General features: G+C 44.0%; 1 protein-coding gene across 4 annotated transcripts in view; it reads left to right on the forward strand.

Annotated features, from left to right (window-relative positions):
* Positions 1 to 282: 282 nt before the first annotated feature.
* OGDHL (oxoglutarate dehydrogenase L) overlaps positions 283 to 15,884 on the forward strand; it is a 117,221-nt gene continuing 101,619 nt past the window's right edge. For 2 of the 4 annotated variants that reach the window (XM_039481682.1, XM_039481685.1), the window contains exons 1-2: positions 464 to 613; positions 13,493 to 13,727. In XM_039481682.1, the coding sequence (XP_039337616.1) occupies positions 13,521 to 13,727 (207 nt within the window). In that variant the 5' untranslated portion in view covers positions 464 to 613; positions 13,493 to 13,520. Of the gene's footprint in view, positions 436 to 463; positions 614 to 11,399; positions 11,537 to 13,492; positions 13,728 to 15,884 lie in introns of those variants that run through there. The other 2 variants (XM_039481683.1, XM_039481684.1) reach the window with 2 other exon arrangements.

The raw sequence follows: 15,884 nt of genomic DNA on the forward strand, positions 1-15,884 counted from the left end.
GGTCCTGTGCGGGGGAGGGGTCCCGTGGGGCGGAGGGGAAGGTGGGGGAGGGCGAGGCGGTTTGGCAGGGGGAGGGTCCCGTGCCGCCGAGGGGGAGGCGGTTGGCGGGGGAGGTTCCGTGCCGCGCGGAGGGGGAGGCGGTTGGCGGGGGAGGTCCCGTGCCGCGCGGAGGGGGAGGCGGTTGGCGGGCGAGGGACCCGTGCGGCGGAGGGGGAGGCGGTTGGCGGGCGAGGGACCCGTGCGGCGGAGGACAGGTGGGCGCTCCCAGCTCTCCCGCCTTCTTTTCTCTCTTCAGCACCGCCCTGAGGACAGCGCCAGGCGCTCGCTCGCTCCCCACGCGGCCCCTCCCACCCATCGTATGATGACCTCACCGCGCCCAGCGGACGCCGCGTATAGACTCCAAGCGCGCGGCCATCCTTCGCCCACGTGACACAGGTAATTGTCCTCTCCCCGCCCGTCCCACAGACGGGAGACTCCCCCCTCCCCTCCCGCCCCGCCCCGCCCTGTGGCGCTGAGACAGTCAGGGCCGTTCTTCTGCAGTAGCGGCCCGGCAAGTGGGGGCCGCGCCGCGCCGCCCCTAGGACCTGCCGGAGCCTCCCCGCCCCTCGCACAGGTCTGTCACCCGCCCTCCTGCCGGAGCGGCCCGGGGGAGACCGTGGGGCCCTGGGCCAAAGGGGCGCCTGTCAAGGCTCTGCACCCAGGTGGGGCAGGCGGCGGGGAGAGGGGCAGGGGCTGTGTGGATCAGCTGGGCATTGCACGTTAGAGAAGAGGCAGGTAACTCCACCTGGCTGGAGGAGAAGGATGTGCGATATCTTTGTAAAGCAGCTATTGCTTTCAATGGGCAAGGCCTGGGCATCTCGGGTATGGGTCACTCTGGGCACAGGTGGGGCCTCACGGTTTGCCCTTGGGGTGGGAAAAGGCTGGATGAAGAATAAAAATCCTCTTCTGAATTCCTTGGCCAGCAAACGCTCTTTAGGGCGTGGGGAGGCATTTTAGGGATAAGTGCTTGTTTGTTAGTGCTGCTATGCTGGTGTAATACCAAGCACAGCAGGCTTCTTACAGTAGGCGGCTTCTGGACCATGGTGGCTAAGCTGGGTGTTTATGATGATGGACTTGAGTTGTTGTGGTCTAGCCAGACACGTAATCCAAATTAATAGGGTCACCTCTGCTTTAGACAATACATATGTTTTGGACTAATGTAATTTGGCTACTACTGTGTAGTCAAGTAATCCTTGACTACTCTGTGTTGCATTGTGTGACCTCCCTATGGGTTGCAGCAGCACAAACATGAAAAAGAGTAAGTAAATTGAAAAAGACAATCTAATAGTGTTGATGGAAAATCACTTTCGTATGCAAAGAGATGGAGACTTAAGTGGTCATTCAAGATTTTCTCTAAAGTTTTTTTTAAAAAAGTGTTATTTTACTTTCATGATTAGAATACTGTATGTAATTACATAATACCATCTACTTCTATGGGAGGTAGTATGGCCTAGTGGATAGAGTACAGATTTGGGACTCAGAAGACCTGGATTCTATTCTCAGTGTGACCTGCCGGCTGACCTTTGACAAGTGACTTCACCTTCTTGTGCTTGCTTTGTCATCTGCAAAATAAAGATGCTTTGTCATCTGGGAATAAAGATGTTTACCTCCTTTGTACAGTGCTTTGAGACATACTGATGAAAAGCTCTATATAAGAGCTAGGTATTTACGATCTGGCACTTGGAATGGAAATACGTTTTTAATTGTGCCCTTAGGATTGATTTAATCCTGAATCTGTAAAGGAAGGTCTTCAGTGTATAGTTTTCCCCTTCTCTTATTCATCCAGGAGTTGTACTGAAAAGCAAAAGAGAATGGTAATGCTAATCATAACTTGATTACTAGCTTTTCAAAGTGAGGGCCTTTGAGTGAGAGGCCTGCAAGGCTGAAACAATTAGAGCAGTCTGTTTAGCCTTCATTATTATGCAAAATTTTGATACATCACTATGAATGTTTTGACAATCTGATTAGCTGTGATTATCCCATCTTGGGCAAGGTGAATAACAGACTGATAACATTGTTGTATTCAGTGGTCATGGTAGGTTGATGCATTTACATTTCACAAAGGAGACTAAGGGCTTGTCTTCACTACTGCATTACATTGAAGCAGCTGTGCCAATGTAGCATGTCTGGTGAAGACATGCTTATGTTGGCTGGAGAGTGCTCTCCAGTCAACATAATTACTCCACCTCAATGAGAGGTAGAAGCTATGTTGGTGGGAGAGCATCTTCTGCTGATATAGGGTTTGGCTACACTTGCAGGTGTGCAGCGCTGGGAGTTAAAGCTGTCTTCGTACAGCTGTGTAGGGAAAGCGCTGCAGTGTGGCCACACTGACAGCTACCAGTGCTGCAGTGTGGCCACATTTGCAGTGGTGTTGGGAGTGGTGCATTATGGGCAGCTATCCCACAGAGCACCTCTTCCCATTCTGGCGCTGTGAGTTGTGGGAAGGGGACGGAGAGTGCGGGTCATTCTGCTTCCTGTCCCAACGCCCCGTGATGCATCGCTTCACATCCCAGCAATCCCTGTTTTTTCGTACACGTTTGGCGCCATCTTGCCTCTTTCAACGGTTTCTGTGCAGCGCGATTTCTGTGGGAAATGGAGCCCGAACTGCTGAGGAGTATGCTGACGAGTCTCGCCAGCACATCATGTTTGGCAGTTGAGCTATTCCTTAAGATCCAAAGTGACAGTGAGGAGTCCGACGATGATAGCGAGTCGCGTAATGCGTACGATACGAAATTGCTTGTGGCATTCACAGACATGCTCAGCACCGTGGAATGCCGCTTTTGGGCTTGGGAAACAAGCACTGAGTGGTGGGATCACATTGTCATGGAAGTCTGGGATGACGAGCAGTGGCTGCAGAACTTTCGGATGAGAAAAGCCACTTTCATGGGACTGTGTGCTGAGCTTGCCCCCACCCTGCGGCGTAAGGACACAAGATTGAGAGCTGCCCTGCCGGTGGAGAAGCGGGTGGCTATTGCAATCTGGAAGCTGGCAACTCCAGACAGCTACCGATCGGTCGCGAACCAGTTTGGAGTGGGAAGGTTGACCATTGGAATCGTGTTGATGCAAGTTTGCAGGGCCATTAATCACATCCTGCTAAGAAGAACCGTGACTCTGGAGAATGTGCAGGACATTGTGGATGGCTTTGCCCAAATGGGTTTCCCTAACTGTGGAGGGGTGATAGATGGGACGCATATTCCTATTCTGGCACCACCCCACCTAGCATCCAAGTACGTTAATCGGAAGGGGTATTTCTCCATGGTTCTCCAGGCGCTTGTGGATTACTGTGGGCGTTTCATTGACATTAACACAGGCTGGCCTGGAAAGGTGCATGATGCACGCATCTTTCGGAACACTGGCCTGTTCAGGAAGATGCAGGCCGGGACTTTTTTCCCAGACCGGAAGATCACAGTAGGGGATGTCGAAATGCACATTGTGATCCTTGGAGACCCCGCTTACCCGTTAATGCCGTGGCTCATGAAACCGTACACAGGGAGCCTTGACAGCAGCAAGGAACGGTTCATCTACAGGCTTAGCTGGTGCCAAATGACTGTGGAGTGTGCTTTTGGCCGTTTAAAGGGGCACTGGTGATCTCTGTATGGGAAGCTGGACTTGGGGGGGAAAGCAGCATCCCCGCGGTTATATCCCCGTGCTGTACCCTCCATAATATTTGTGAAGGGAAGGATGAAAGATTCAGTCAAGCATGGACCTCCGAGGTTCAACGCCTGGATGCTGAATTTGCACAGCCAGAGAGCAGGGCTACTAGAGAGGCCCAGCACAGGGCTGCAAGGATTAGGGATGCCTTGAGGGAGGAATTTGAGGCTGAAAACCAACAGTAATGTTTGGTGCCTTGCACGGGAGTGAAGTGCAGTGGTTACAATGTTAGTAGGAATCTGTGTATGCTAAGCTGATTTGCAGTGCCTGTTTCTTTCCTGGGCTAAGGTATCTTTGACTTTCTGCAATAATAAAGACTCTTTTCAAAGCCGAGAATTCATTTATTGAAAAGAAAATAACTTTATTGACAGACACACAACATTTTGGGAACCTAAAAGGGCAGGGGGGTGGGGTGGGGAACTGTACAGTCACAGGTTTGAATATGTCCTGTCTGGAGTGCTGTGCAATGACTGCTGCACTTCAGGATGGCTATATTGCATGGTGAGGGTGGTTGAGTGCAGAGGGTAAGGGTCGTAGTTCTCAGGGCTGGTTGGTGAACATACAGGTGTTGAGGCAGCTGGTGGTGGTGGTGGTGGTGGTAAGAACCTGGATGCTGGGGAAGGGGGTTTTGAGCTGACATGGGGACACAAGGGAAAGAGCTTTGGGACAAGGGCGGCATGGGGGGGGGGACGGGCCTGGTTGTGGTCCGTCTGCATGGCTACGAGCGCCTGGATAAAGTCTGCTTGGCGCTCCAGGATGCTTATCAGCTGCTTTGTGCTTTTCTTCCTGTCCGCTGCATTTCTCTGGCGGATCCTGCTTTCCCTTTCCCTCCAGTCCTGCACTTTTTGATTCTCTGTGACAGAGTGCTGCACAACTGTTTGCAGCATGTCGTCTTTGCTTTTTCGCGGCTTCTTCCGGAGGTTTTGTAGTCTCTCAGCCGTTGATAACACGGGCAGCCGAGATCTCAAGGTTGCATCTGTAAAGGCAAAAATGCAACACTTAACAGAGGCAGCATTGTTTATACCAGACAGTTATTCCCCTGCAGTTAAGGAGGGTAACAGTCTTCACAATAGCATAATTTTCCCATCCCAAAGAGAGCGCACATAACCCACGGGAGCCCCGAAATGGTGAGTAAGGGGGACTGATTATTTCAGGGCTGTATTGTCCTCGGGGTTTCTGTGCATTGGGGAAAGCAAACAGCTGCAGGGGGCACCTACACTGAACACTATCCCAACATTTTCCACAGGAGTTTATCCTGGAAGATATCTCGCTGCTGTGGGTCACCTGGGAAGCACGGGAGAGTCTTCTACTGCAATGCGGATTCCGCCCTGGCCCCTATGCAGCTTGCCTGTGTCTTGCAATGGTCCCCCCACCCCTCGCGGCACAGTGGCGCGGACGCGTTAGTCTGACTGGGACAAGGACCACAGTGGCTCTCCCAAGAAACCTGCACAAGCGCATTGCCCACGCTCTGGCTGAAACTTTTGAAGAGATTACTGAGGCCGATTACCGCAACGTGATAGACCACATCGATGTGCTGTTCCGCATCTAGGCATGCATGCAGCCCTAACCCTCCCTCCTCTCCCGAAAAATTTCAATCCTGAAAATAAAAGCCACTTACCGGGAACCCGCTCCTCTGTTTGTCCTCCTCCAAGTACCGGCTGCTGCGACTGGCTACCTTCCTCCTGGCTTGAGAAGAGCCTCCTGGGAGTCTGGGGTTGTCTCCCCCCACCCCAGTACCCTCACTCTCGCTTTCCTCCTCCTCCCCCCCCCCCCGCTCTGAAGTGTCCATCGTGGTCCTCGGAGTGGAGGTGGGGTCACCCCCAAGTATCACGTCCAGCTCTTTGTAAAAACGGCAGGTCGTGAGGGCAGCGCCAGAGCGGCGGTTTCCCTCGTGGGCTTTGCAGTAGGCACTCTGCAGCTCCTTCACTTTAACTCTGCACTGCAGCGTGTCCCAGTCATGGCCCCATTCCAGCATGGCCCTTGATATCTGCCCATAGGTATCGTAATTCCTATGGCTGGAGCGCTGCTGGGACTGCACAGCTTCCTCCCCCCAAACACTGATGAGGTCCAGCAACTCGCCATTGCTCCATGCTGGGGCTCGTTTGCCACATGGAGCCATGGTCACCTGGAAAGATTCACTGATTGCATTCTACACCTGGCTGAGCAAACAGGAAGGGGATTTTTTAAATTCCCGGGGCATTTAAAGGGCGGGTCTGACGCTTGGTCACCTGAGGCCAGGGCAGTAGAGTTGGAACTGATGAGCAGCGTGGCTGAACAGGCATTCTGGGATACCTCTGAATACCTCTGGAGGCCAATAACAGCGCTTTTGGTGGTCACACTGACGGAGCAGCCCCTGAATGACATAAGTTGCATCGACTTAGGTGATAGTGTAGACAAGCCTTGAAGAACAAAAGTGGCTTTCTTTCTCCTTTCTTTCAACTAGTTGTTCTAACTACTCCAGGAAACTGAATGTGATGGTAGTAATTATTGTGATGCTACCAACTTTATTTTTCTCTAAAGCATACCAACTTGGCTTTGTATAGGCTTTCAAACTTAAATCCCCTAATGCTGTCTGTTTTCCTCCTCTATTTTAATGCTGGAGTGGTTTATTTTGTTTAATAAATATCAAGTTTGCTTTTCCTTCCAGTTCAGTACTCCCTTCTCATTTTTCAATCCCTGGTAGAGATTTAATTAATATTTTCCTTTTGGTTGCTCCTAACTCAGCATGCTCCCTTGCCAGTCACTGTTTTCATTTCAAGGTTGATTTAGGAGGCATTGTGAAATGGAATAATCCTAACTGCTTCTTGATTCTGTCTGTTGCCCTTTGTGCTGGTTTTTGAATGATGAGCTGAGGGCTGAGTAGGCCAGAATGCTCTGTGATCACACTTGTGGTCTCTGATTTGCTAAATGTTGATGCTGACAGCTGATGTCTGTGCTGGACAGCAGCAAACACAAGGGAGGAACCAGGAGGAAGTTAGATTTATTGAGCAAAATTAATCCTTAAGGTAAGCTTGTTGATTTTGGAGTTACATCAGAGATAGCTTTGTCCACTTCTGTTTCGTATCTCTGTAAAATGAGGTATCACTTTTTTGTTAGTCAGGGATAATATGTCTGGTAACATTTTGCCTTAATCTTTGTACCATCATAGAAAACAACTAATCTGTCTTTGAGTTTGCGGATTATATATTTAATAATTCAATTATCTCTTAAAATGGGACACTGACCCTCTTTTGAACTTTAAGCAGAACAAGTGGAAGATGGCTGGAGTCACCTTGCTTCGGTGACTGCAAGAACAAGTGGAAGATAGCTGTTTTTTTTTCTCTGCTAGAATATTTAAGGGATACAATCAACTTGAGATCTAGTCCATGTTTTTAAAAATGAGGTAAAAGTAGCTTTTGGTGTTACATCTGCTCTGAATACCCCGGTCAAGTTTTGTGCTTTTAACATCATTTAAAAATGTTTCCCTTCTGCAGTTGCAGTTGTTCTCAACTCTTTGCTATAACAACATTACCAATACTTGTAGCATAGGTAGTTGAAACATCATCCAATATATAAGTATGGTTTTTCAGTTGACAATGACTCTTCAAGGACTAATTCAGTGTTCATACTTTGTATCCCTGTATTTTTTCATGCCTTTATTTATTTATGCATGCCTGCCAGTGAGCAAAGTGATGTCGTATAAGCAAAGAGTTGTACCCACTTACCTCTTGGCTCTCTTGTTCCTGCTGTGAAGTCATATACTTCATTGTGACGTCCCAGTTCTTTCCTTGATAACATATTGACATGAGAAATAGAGGACTTTTACATTATGCTGTGGCAGATGATATGATATGCACATAATTGCTTTTAATACCATTATATTAAATAAACTATATACTAGAAAATACCACTTAGAGGTCTAAAATATATATTCTTAACTCTGCCAATATGATCCCAAATGGCTTTGGATTTTTGTATGACTATCATCTGTTTCACAAATATTTATTATTTATTGGTATTACCATAGCACCTGGGTGCTCTAGTCATGACCAGGACTCTGTTTTGCTAGGCACTGTACAAAGACAAAACAAAAAGACAGTCCCTCCCCAAAGAGCTTACAATCAAAGTATGTAACAACAAATGGAAACAGATAGACAGATGGGAGTACAAGGAAACAATGAGGCTCCCACTGAATGGGAGAGGCTAGGGGTCAGCCATGGTCTGCATGGAGGAGGTGCCCCAATTCCCTAATAATTCCCCCCCCTCCCCAAAGAACCCCCTCGCAACCTGTTCCATACTTTCCCACTCATATCCATCAACCCTCCAGGTTCACTCCCAGGCTCCTTCCCAGGAATTACTTTCCTCTCCCTCAGCTCCTCCATTACCCTCGACTCACCCAAGCCCTTGCACTGCTTCTGAGGGGTGCGGGAAATACCTTTCTGTATTGTAGTTTAAATGAATTATTACTCAAAGTTCTGTATTAATGTGCTAGTAAGAAATCTAATTGTCAAAAAATATTTCCTGAATCTTTTTTGTTGTCTGTTTTGTTACAGACATACTTGCTCACAGGTATTTTGAAATAAATTACCAAAATAATTGTAACTGGCATGTTTATATTGTGTTGACAATAAAATACGCAGAATTTTAAAATATCATGTAGAGAATTTGTAATTTTTTGGCGCAAAATCCCCCCAGGAGTGTTCTTTGCACTCATGCTTATTCTTTAATGAGGAGAAACTGTGTATCACAGTTGTAGGTCCAGAGAGCATGTAAATCCCAGGTACCTGCAGACCTCTATGTGTGAGGTGGCAGTATCTCAGAACTGTGATATCTGTTATAATGAAAGGAAAAATGATGGTGTGGAGTGCACACCGGACTAAATTGCCCTATGTCTTTCTTTAATATATGTTTGCCTGATAAGGGAATTTTGTAGCCTGTGTCTAACAATGATGCAGGGCTTTCCTTTCTTTTGATAGTTGTCAACAGAGAAATGAATGATAACTGGGAACTGTTTAAGGATATTTTACTAAATGCTCAAAAATCCATAACAGAGAGAGACTATACTGGTTTTAAAACAAAAAATCAACCTGCTTCGGGATGAAGTGACATCAGTGGAATAAAGGCGAAGTTGATAGCGCTGAATATAAATTAGAGACTAGGAATTGTAGAAAACCAATAAAGCAAGCAAAAGGACACAAGGAAAAATCAATGGCTAGCAAAGTTAAGGACAATAAGGAGGAGTGTAAGTACATTAGGAATAAAAGGAATCCTAACAATGGTATTGCTTCATTACTAGATACTGTAGAAGGCAAAAGTGTTTAATATATATTTCTGTTCTGTGTTTGGAGAAAAAGCAGGATGATGTTTTAAATGATTAAAAACTGGCTGATAGCTCTCAAAATGTAAGTGTAGGCAGGGAGTCTTCATAATCAAAACTGGTGTGTTTCTAGTGGTGTCCCTCAGGGGTCAGTTCTTGGCCCTATGCTGTTTATCATTTTTGTTAATGACCTGAAAGAACACACAAAATAATAACTGATAGAGTTTGCAGATGAGACAAAGATTGGGGGAGTCATAAGTAATGAAGAGGACAGGTCACTGATACAGAACCATCTGGATCACTTGATAAGCTGGGTGCAAGCAAACAATGTGTTTAAGTATGGTAAAAGGCAAAGTCATACATCTAGGAATAAAGAATGCAGGCCATATGTACTCTGACCTGGGAAGCAGTGACTCTGAAAAAGACTGGGGAGGGGGTCATGGAAGCTAATCAGCTGAATGTGAGTTCCCAGTGTGATGCTGTGGCCAAAGAGGCTAATGTGATATATAAACAGGGGAGTATTGAGTAGGAATAGGGAGGTTGTATTACTTCAGCATTTGGCACCGGTGCAACTGCTGCTGGAATACTGTGTCCTGTTCTTATGCCCCCAGTTCAAGAAGGATGCTGACAAATTGGAGAGGGTTCAGAGAAAAGCCATGAGAATGATTAAAAGATTGGAAAAACGTGCCTTATAGTGATATACTCAAGGAGCGCCCTCTGTTTTAGTTAATGAAAGAGAAGGTGAAGAGGTGATTTGATCCATGTATAAGTACCTAGGTGGAGAACAGAAATTTGATAATAGAGGACTCTTCAATCTTGCATGGAAAGGTTTAACAAGATCCAATAGTTGGAAGTTGAAACTAGACACATTCAGATTTGCAAAAACATTTTTAACTGTGAGGGTAATTATCCATTGGAACAGTTTACCAAGGGATGTGGTGATTTCTCCATCACAAGAAATCTTTAAATCAAGATTGGATGTTTTTTAAAAGAGAGATGCTCTAATTCAAACAAATTAATACAATGAAGTCCTATAGCTTGTGTTATGCAGAATGTCAGACTAGAGGATCACAATGGTTCCTTGTGGTAGGGTGGACTACACCCAGAGGCCCCCATCACACCCGTCCCAGGACAGGAGCAGTGGAGCAAAGTCCTCCAACTGGCCTAGAAAGACTATGCAGGAGGCTGGAAGGAGCTAGCTAATAATCAGAGGGTTGTAGGCTAGCATGAAAGTTGCTGCAGTGCAGACCAGAGTCAGCTCTTTGCTGGAGCCAGAGGAGTGCAAATGGTGTTCCTAGCTGGTGAAAGGGAACTGCAGTACCATGCACAGCTCAGTGCTAGGAGGGAGTGGGGGAGGTAGGAAGAGGTGATCCTGGTTTGCTGCAGGAGCTGAAAGGCTGGACAGAGCAGCTGCTCTGGCAGGAACCGGGGAAGCAAGTAAGGGCCTCCTGGCTGGCTGCAAATGCTAAGGCAGATAGTTGCTGGCAGGGACCAGGGACAAGGAAGGTGTTCCTGGTTGGCTGCTCGGACTTCACAAAGCAAAGGGCCGCAGAGAAGTGTCACAGGGAAATGTAGTTAGTTAAAGGGATGTGGCACATGGCTGCTACTTAAAAGGTCCCTGGGTTGGGGCCTGGAGTAGTGGGAGGGCCTGCTCCTCCCGCCCCCCAACAGCCACTGGGAAGGTAGTTATGCCCTGAGAGAAGGGCTCAGGGAGGGCAAAAACATTGCCTCCAGGGAGGAAGCCCTGGGGGTATGGCCTCAGACCAAGGCCAGGACTGTTTAAAGACTTCAGACACGCCTGACCAGAAGGGCTGCTTGTGAGGGGTACCCCATTACATTCCTTCAGGCTTTATAATCTTTGAATCTAAGCTGGAGGAAGTTGACCTGTGGCTATCTGTGTGAGTACTCTCTACAGTGGATTGCATATATGTTTGAAGAAAATTTTATTGAAGTCTGACCAAGCCCATCCGAGCCTGGTGTCTTGTACATCATAAGGGATTTCACAGCAGTTACAAGCCTCTCCTTTTTAGTGGTCCTGGAAGTGCTGCTGCCTGAACTTCAGTGAGATTAGTTGGTGTAGTTTTTGCTAAACCACCTTGCATGCTGGTGATTCCGTCAGGGGATTTTTCCTGCACTACTGTAGAGAGCCTTTTCTAATTGCACAAAATTATTTCCACTGCTTTGCTGGTTAACATATTTTGTACAGGCTGAGTACTTCTGTACTCTTTCTGGTCTGAGGTGAAGGCATTAATTTTGACCCAAAGGTTTTCACACAGTGTTACTTTTGTTAGCTCTTAAGTATTACCAAAATGCAAAAGATTTTTAAATATTGAATAGCAATTGTGCTAAAAGCATGCATCTCCTAAGAGTAAATTACTTGACCTTCATGACTTAGGATAACATCTTGGGGCTGCTTGCAGCAGAGGGAGAGACATCTGGAATCAGGAGAGGATCTGAGAGAAAGGAGGGGAGGATTTTCATGGCTAGCATTTTCATCAGATCTCTTTTGGCATGAGGAGATGATCTGCTGATTGAGCAGGAACAAAGCAGGTATTTGTGTATGTTCTCCAGATGTGCATAGGAGTAGTTCTTTCATTAACTCACACATCTGTCAACACTTGCCTTCTGAGTGCACAGGGCTGAATCTGTCTATGATAAGAAGTAGGAGCACATTTAAAATGCCCTTTTCAAATGAGTTTAGTGCTCCCAGTTTGGGCAGTGATTGGGTAGAAGCTTCTTACATGAGTCCTAAACAGTGCCTTCTGTGCACTTTCTAATAGTATGTTTAGAAATAAAAAAGTTGCCTGTGAGAATGGGAGGGAATATTTTTCTTTTCTCCAGGTGGTGGTGATTGTGATGTCTTCAGAAATATTTTCATGCCAATTATTCAAATGCACAAAGTGAAAAATATTTTCCCTCTAATCTATGTCAGTTGTAGTAAATAACTATAGTAGATAATAAAATAAAAATCAGACAGGTGATTTTTAAGTTGGTGTCCTTTTAGAATCTTTTAAGTGTATTTAAAACTTGAATATGCTTCCTTAAAAACTTTGTTTTAGTGATTTGTTTAGTTAGTGACCCAAGTAAAGAAATTCACAGCTAAAACTGACAGTATAACTAGATAATCCATACGAAGACCAGTCTCAGTGGATCAGTGTAGCTGATTACTATGCTTTGATCATCATGTTTGCAATACTTATGCACAATAGCACAAGTCAGGGATGACAAGTCGGGGTTAACTTTTTGAATATTCTTGCTTTACATAATATCATTATGTTCTTTTAGTTTTTCAGGTGTTTGTTTTAAAGTGGAAACAAAATTACCATCTTCCCCTAACATTAATGTTGGTCTTCCTGCATTTTGATTTGTCTAATAGTGTAGTTGGATTCTTGTCTAGGTTTCAAACTGTAGTTTACATTTAGGAACTCTAATTCTGAGTGAGAGCTGTGTATCCTCAATTGGCATCACTGGAAGTTTCTTGTTATATCCTTGGTGGGGCAGCCGGTTTAGGAAGAAATCACTCGAGGCCAGACAGCAGACGGCTAACAAAACTACCATTTTATTACAGACACAGAGCTCACCCAACCGGCTGAAACCGGCTGGGCTATCCCCTAATAATCTAACTCAGTTGCCATAGGAACAAAAACCATGACAACCAAATACACAACATTTCTAATGCTCAGAATTTCTCAGATGAAGATGAAAATCTTTGCGTGTGTGATTTTTTTTCCCCTCCCCCTTCCCTCAAATTCTAGGAAATTCACTTGTCCAGTTCAAGCACGCAAAGAAACTAAGTGGTCGTTGGGCATAACAGTGTACCTTCTTCACTTTTCAGGAGTGCTCATTTACACAAATCATAAATTGTTTCAAAAGCATAATCTAGGTGATCATGGACAAGCCACTCCTCACAGTAGCGTTGTCTTATTTAAACCTAAAGCCAACATGAACACTTATTCAGGTCCCTCTTAATGTTCCATGCACTCCCTCCATAACACATGGAGCTATGAATTTGTGACCAGCAGCTCCATCTTCTCCTCTCAGGTGCAAGATGTGAGAGGAAGCCCTCTAGGATAACTCTAAGGGGTTTGGTCTTTAAAAATGCCACTACAGCTGCCAATATCACCAAAGGGTGTGAGTGAACGAGCGAGTCTGTTTTCTTCATGCATCCAGGACATTGGGGTACATAGGTCAAGCAATTCCCTCTTTATAGTCATAGAAGCCCTCAGAGTCATCAGTTCCAGATTCTGTCAGCTGTTTGGGAGATGAAATGTTGGATATGGGAATGGGCAACTCCTTAGCAGCATCTTCACAGCTGTAGACAGCAGGGATATCAGAGCATAGGCTTCATCACTGATAAGTGGACTTTCCACTGTCTTCAAGCTTAAATACAAAATATCTTCAACTTTGTTAAAGAGGAAATGTATGGCATAAGGCTAGATTTCATAGTAAGATATTGTAGTGTGTTGGACATTCTTCCAATTATGTTTATTTTTGTCTTTTTAATAGACTTCGATCTTCTACCTAATGAACAAACATGAGTCATTTGAGGTTTCTTGTAGCTACCTTGAAACCTCATGGCATTCAATTTTTGGTAAAGCAAGATGTAGTCAGAAAGGTATTTCTGCAGAGCCAACGATGTGTGTCATCAGGAGCCACAGAACCATTCCTGAGTGGAAGTAATTCAAATTATGTAGAGGAAATGTACTACACGTGGCTTGAAAACCCTAAAAGTGTGCATAAGGTAAGTCTAAATGTTAACTGAAAATTCTACTGTTAAGATAAAAAGTATATAAATCTTGATTACACACTTAACTTGTTGACTATTTTGTAAAAGATCTTCTATTAAATGAAAAATATGAAACTAATTGTATGTATTGATCATTGCAAGATATGGAATTGCAGCAAAATAAAAATATAAGGAAGCCCCAAATATGGTGAACTGGTTTGAAGAATGAGATGTCTTGTGTTATGAAAATATTAACAGAAGCAGACATCTGATTTTCAGAATTTTTGTTGCAATATGATTATTTAAGCAGTTTATTGAAGAAAATTAGTTATTATTTACAGAAATTTCAAGCTTCTAATATTTGTAATAGGGTCACAACATGTCCTCTGCTGTACTTAAGTCATATGTATCCAGAGTGGTATTTTACAGCTGCCTAAAGGAGTTGAGTGCTCAGTTCTCCTTGCTGGCTTTGGAAATTCCAGCCTTAAATGTTTTGTAAAACTATCTTCTTTAAATTTCTGCCTATAGTTTGGAAAATATTTCACTCTATACATGTCTCTAAATTCCAGACACCTGCTAGATATTTCTTAATTGTTACCTCTATACTTTGTATTTTTGTTAATGAAAAATATTGTTTAGGGCTGTCGACTAATCACTGTTAACTCACATGATTAATTCAAAAAATTTAATCATGATTAATCTCAGTTTTTAATCGCACTGTTAAACAATAGAATACCCATTGAAATTTATTAAATATTTTGGATGCTTTTCTACATCTTCTTCAAATATATTGATTTCAATTACAACACAGAATACAAAGTGTACAGTGCTCACTTTATATTACTTTTATTTACAAATATTTGCACTGTAAAAATGACAAAAGAAATAGTATTTTTCAGTTCACCTCATGCAAGTACTGTAGTGCAATCTCTTTATTGTAAAAGTGCAACTTACAAATGTGTGTGTGTATATATTTATATTTTTTGGTTTACATAACTGCACTGAAAAACAATACAATGTAAAACTTTAGAGTCTACAAGTCCACTCAGTCCTACTTCTTGTTCAGCCAATTGCTAGGACAAACAAGTTAGTTTACAGTGAGAACAGGCATTCGCATGTCACTTTTGTAGCCAGCATCGCAAGTTATTTACATGTCAGATATGTTAAACATTAGTATGCCCCTTCATGCTTTGGTCACCATTCTAGAGGACATGCTTCCATGCTGATGATGCTTGTTAAAATTGTGTTTAATTACATCTGTGACTGAACTCCTTGGGAGAGAATTGTATGTCTCCTGCTCTGTTTTTTACCTGTTTTGTCAATATTTCATGTTATAGCAGTCTCAGATGATGACCCAGCACATGTTGTTGTTCATTTTAACACCACTTTCACTGCAGATTTGACAAAATGCAAGGAAGGTACTAATGTGATATTTCTAAAGATACTATAGCACTCAACCCATGGTTTAAGAATCTGAAGTGCCTTCCAAAATCTGAGAGGGACGAGGTATGGGGCATGCTTTCAGAAGTCTTAAAAGAGCAAAACTCCGATGCAGAAACTACAGAACCCTAACCACCAAAAAAGAAAATCAACCTTTTTATGGTGGCATCTGACTCATGATGATGAAAATGAACATTCATAGGTCTGCACTGCTTTGGATTGTTATTGAGCAAAACCCGTCATCAGTATGGATGCATGTTCTCTGGAATGATGGTTGAAGCATGAAGGGACATATGAATCTTTAGCACATCTGCATGTAATATCTTGCGACGACAGCTAAAACAGTGCAATGCGAACACCTGTTCTCACTTTCAGGTGACATTGTAAATAAGAAGTGGGCAGCTGGAGTGATACCACATACATCAGACTAGAAGAGTAGTAGACGTATTTTTTGTTGACAATTCTACGTTTGTAATTCACAATTCTACTTTCATGACAGAGATTGTACTATAGTATATGTATTAGGTGAACTGAAAAATATATTTTGTTTTTTACAGTGCAAATATTTGTGTAAAAAAAAAAAAAGTGAGCACTTTACACTTTGTATTCTGTGTTTTATTTGAAATCAATATATTTGAAAATGTAGAAAACAAAAAAATATTTAAATAAATGGTATTCTATTATTTAACAGCATGATTAATTGTGATTGTGATTAATTTTAATTGCTTGGTA

The sequence above is a fragment of the Mauremys reevesii genome, linkage group 7, assembly GCF_016161935.1.
Source record: "Mauremys reevesii isolate NIE-2019 linkage group 7, ASM1616193v1, whole genome shotgun sequence".
Classification (NCBI taxonomy): Eukaryota; Metazoa; Chordata; order Testudines; family Geoemydidae; genus Mauremys; species Mauremys reevesii.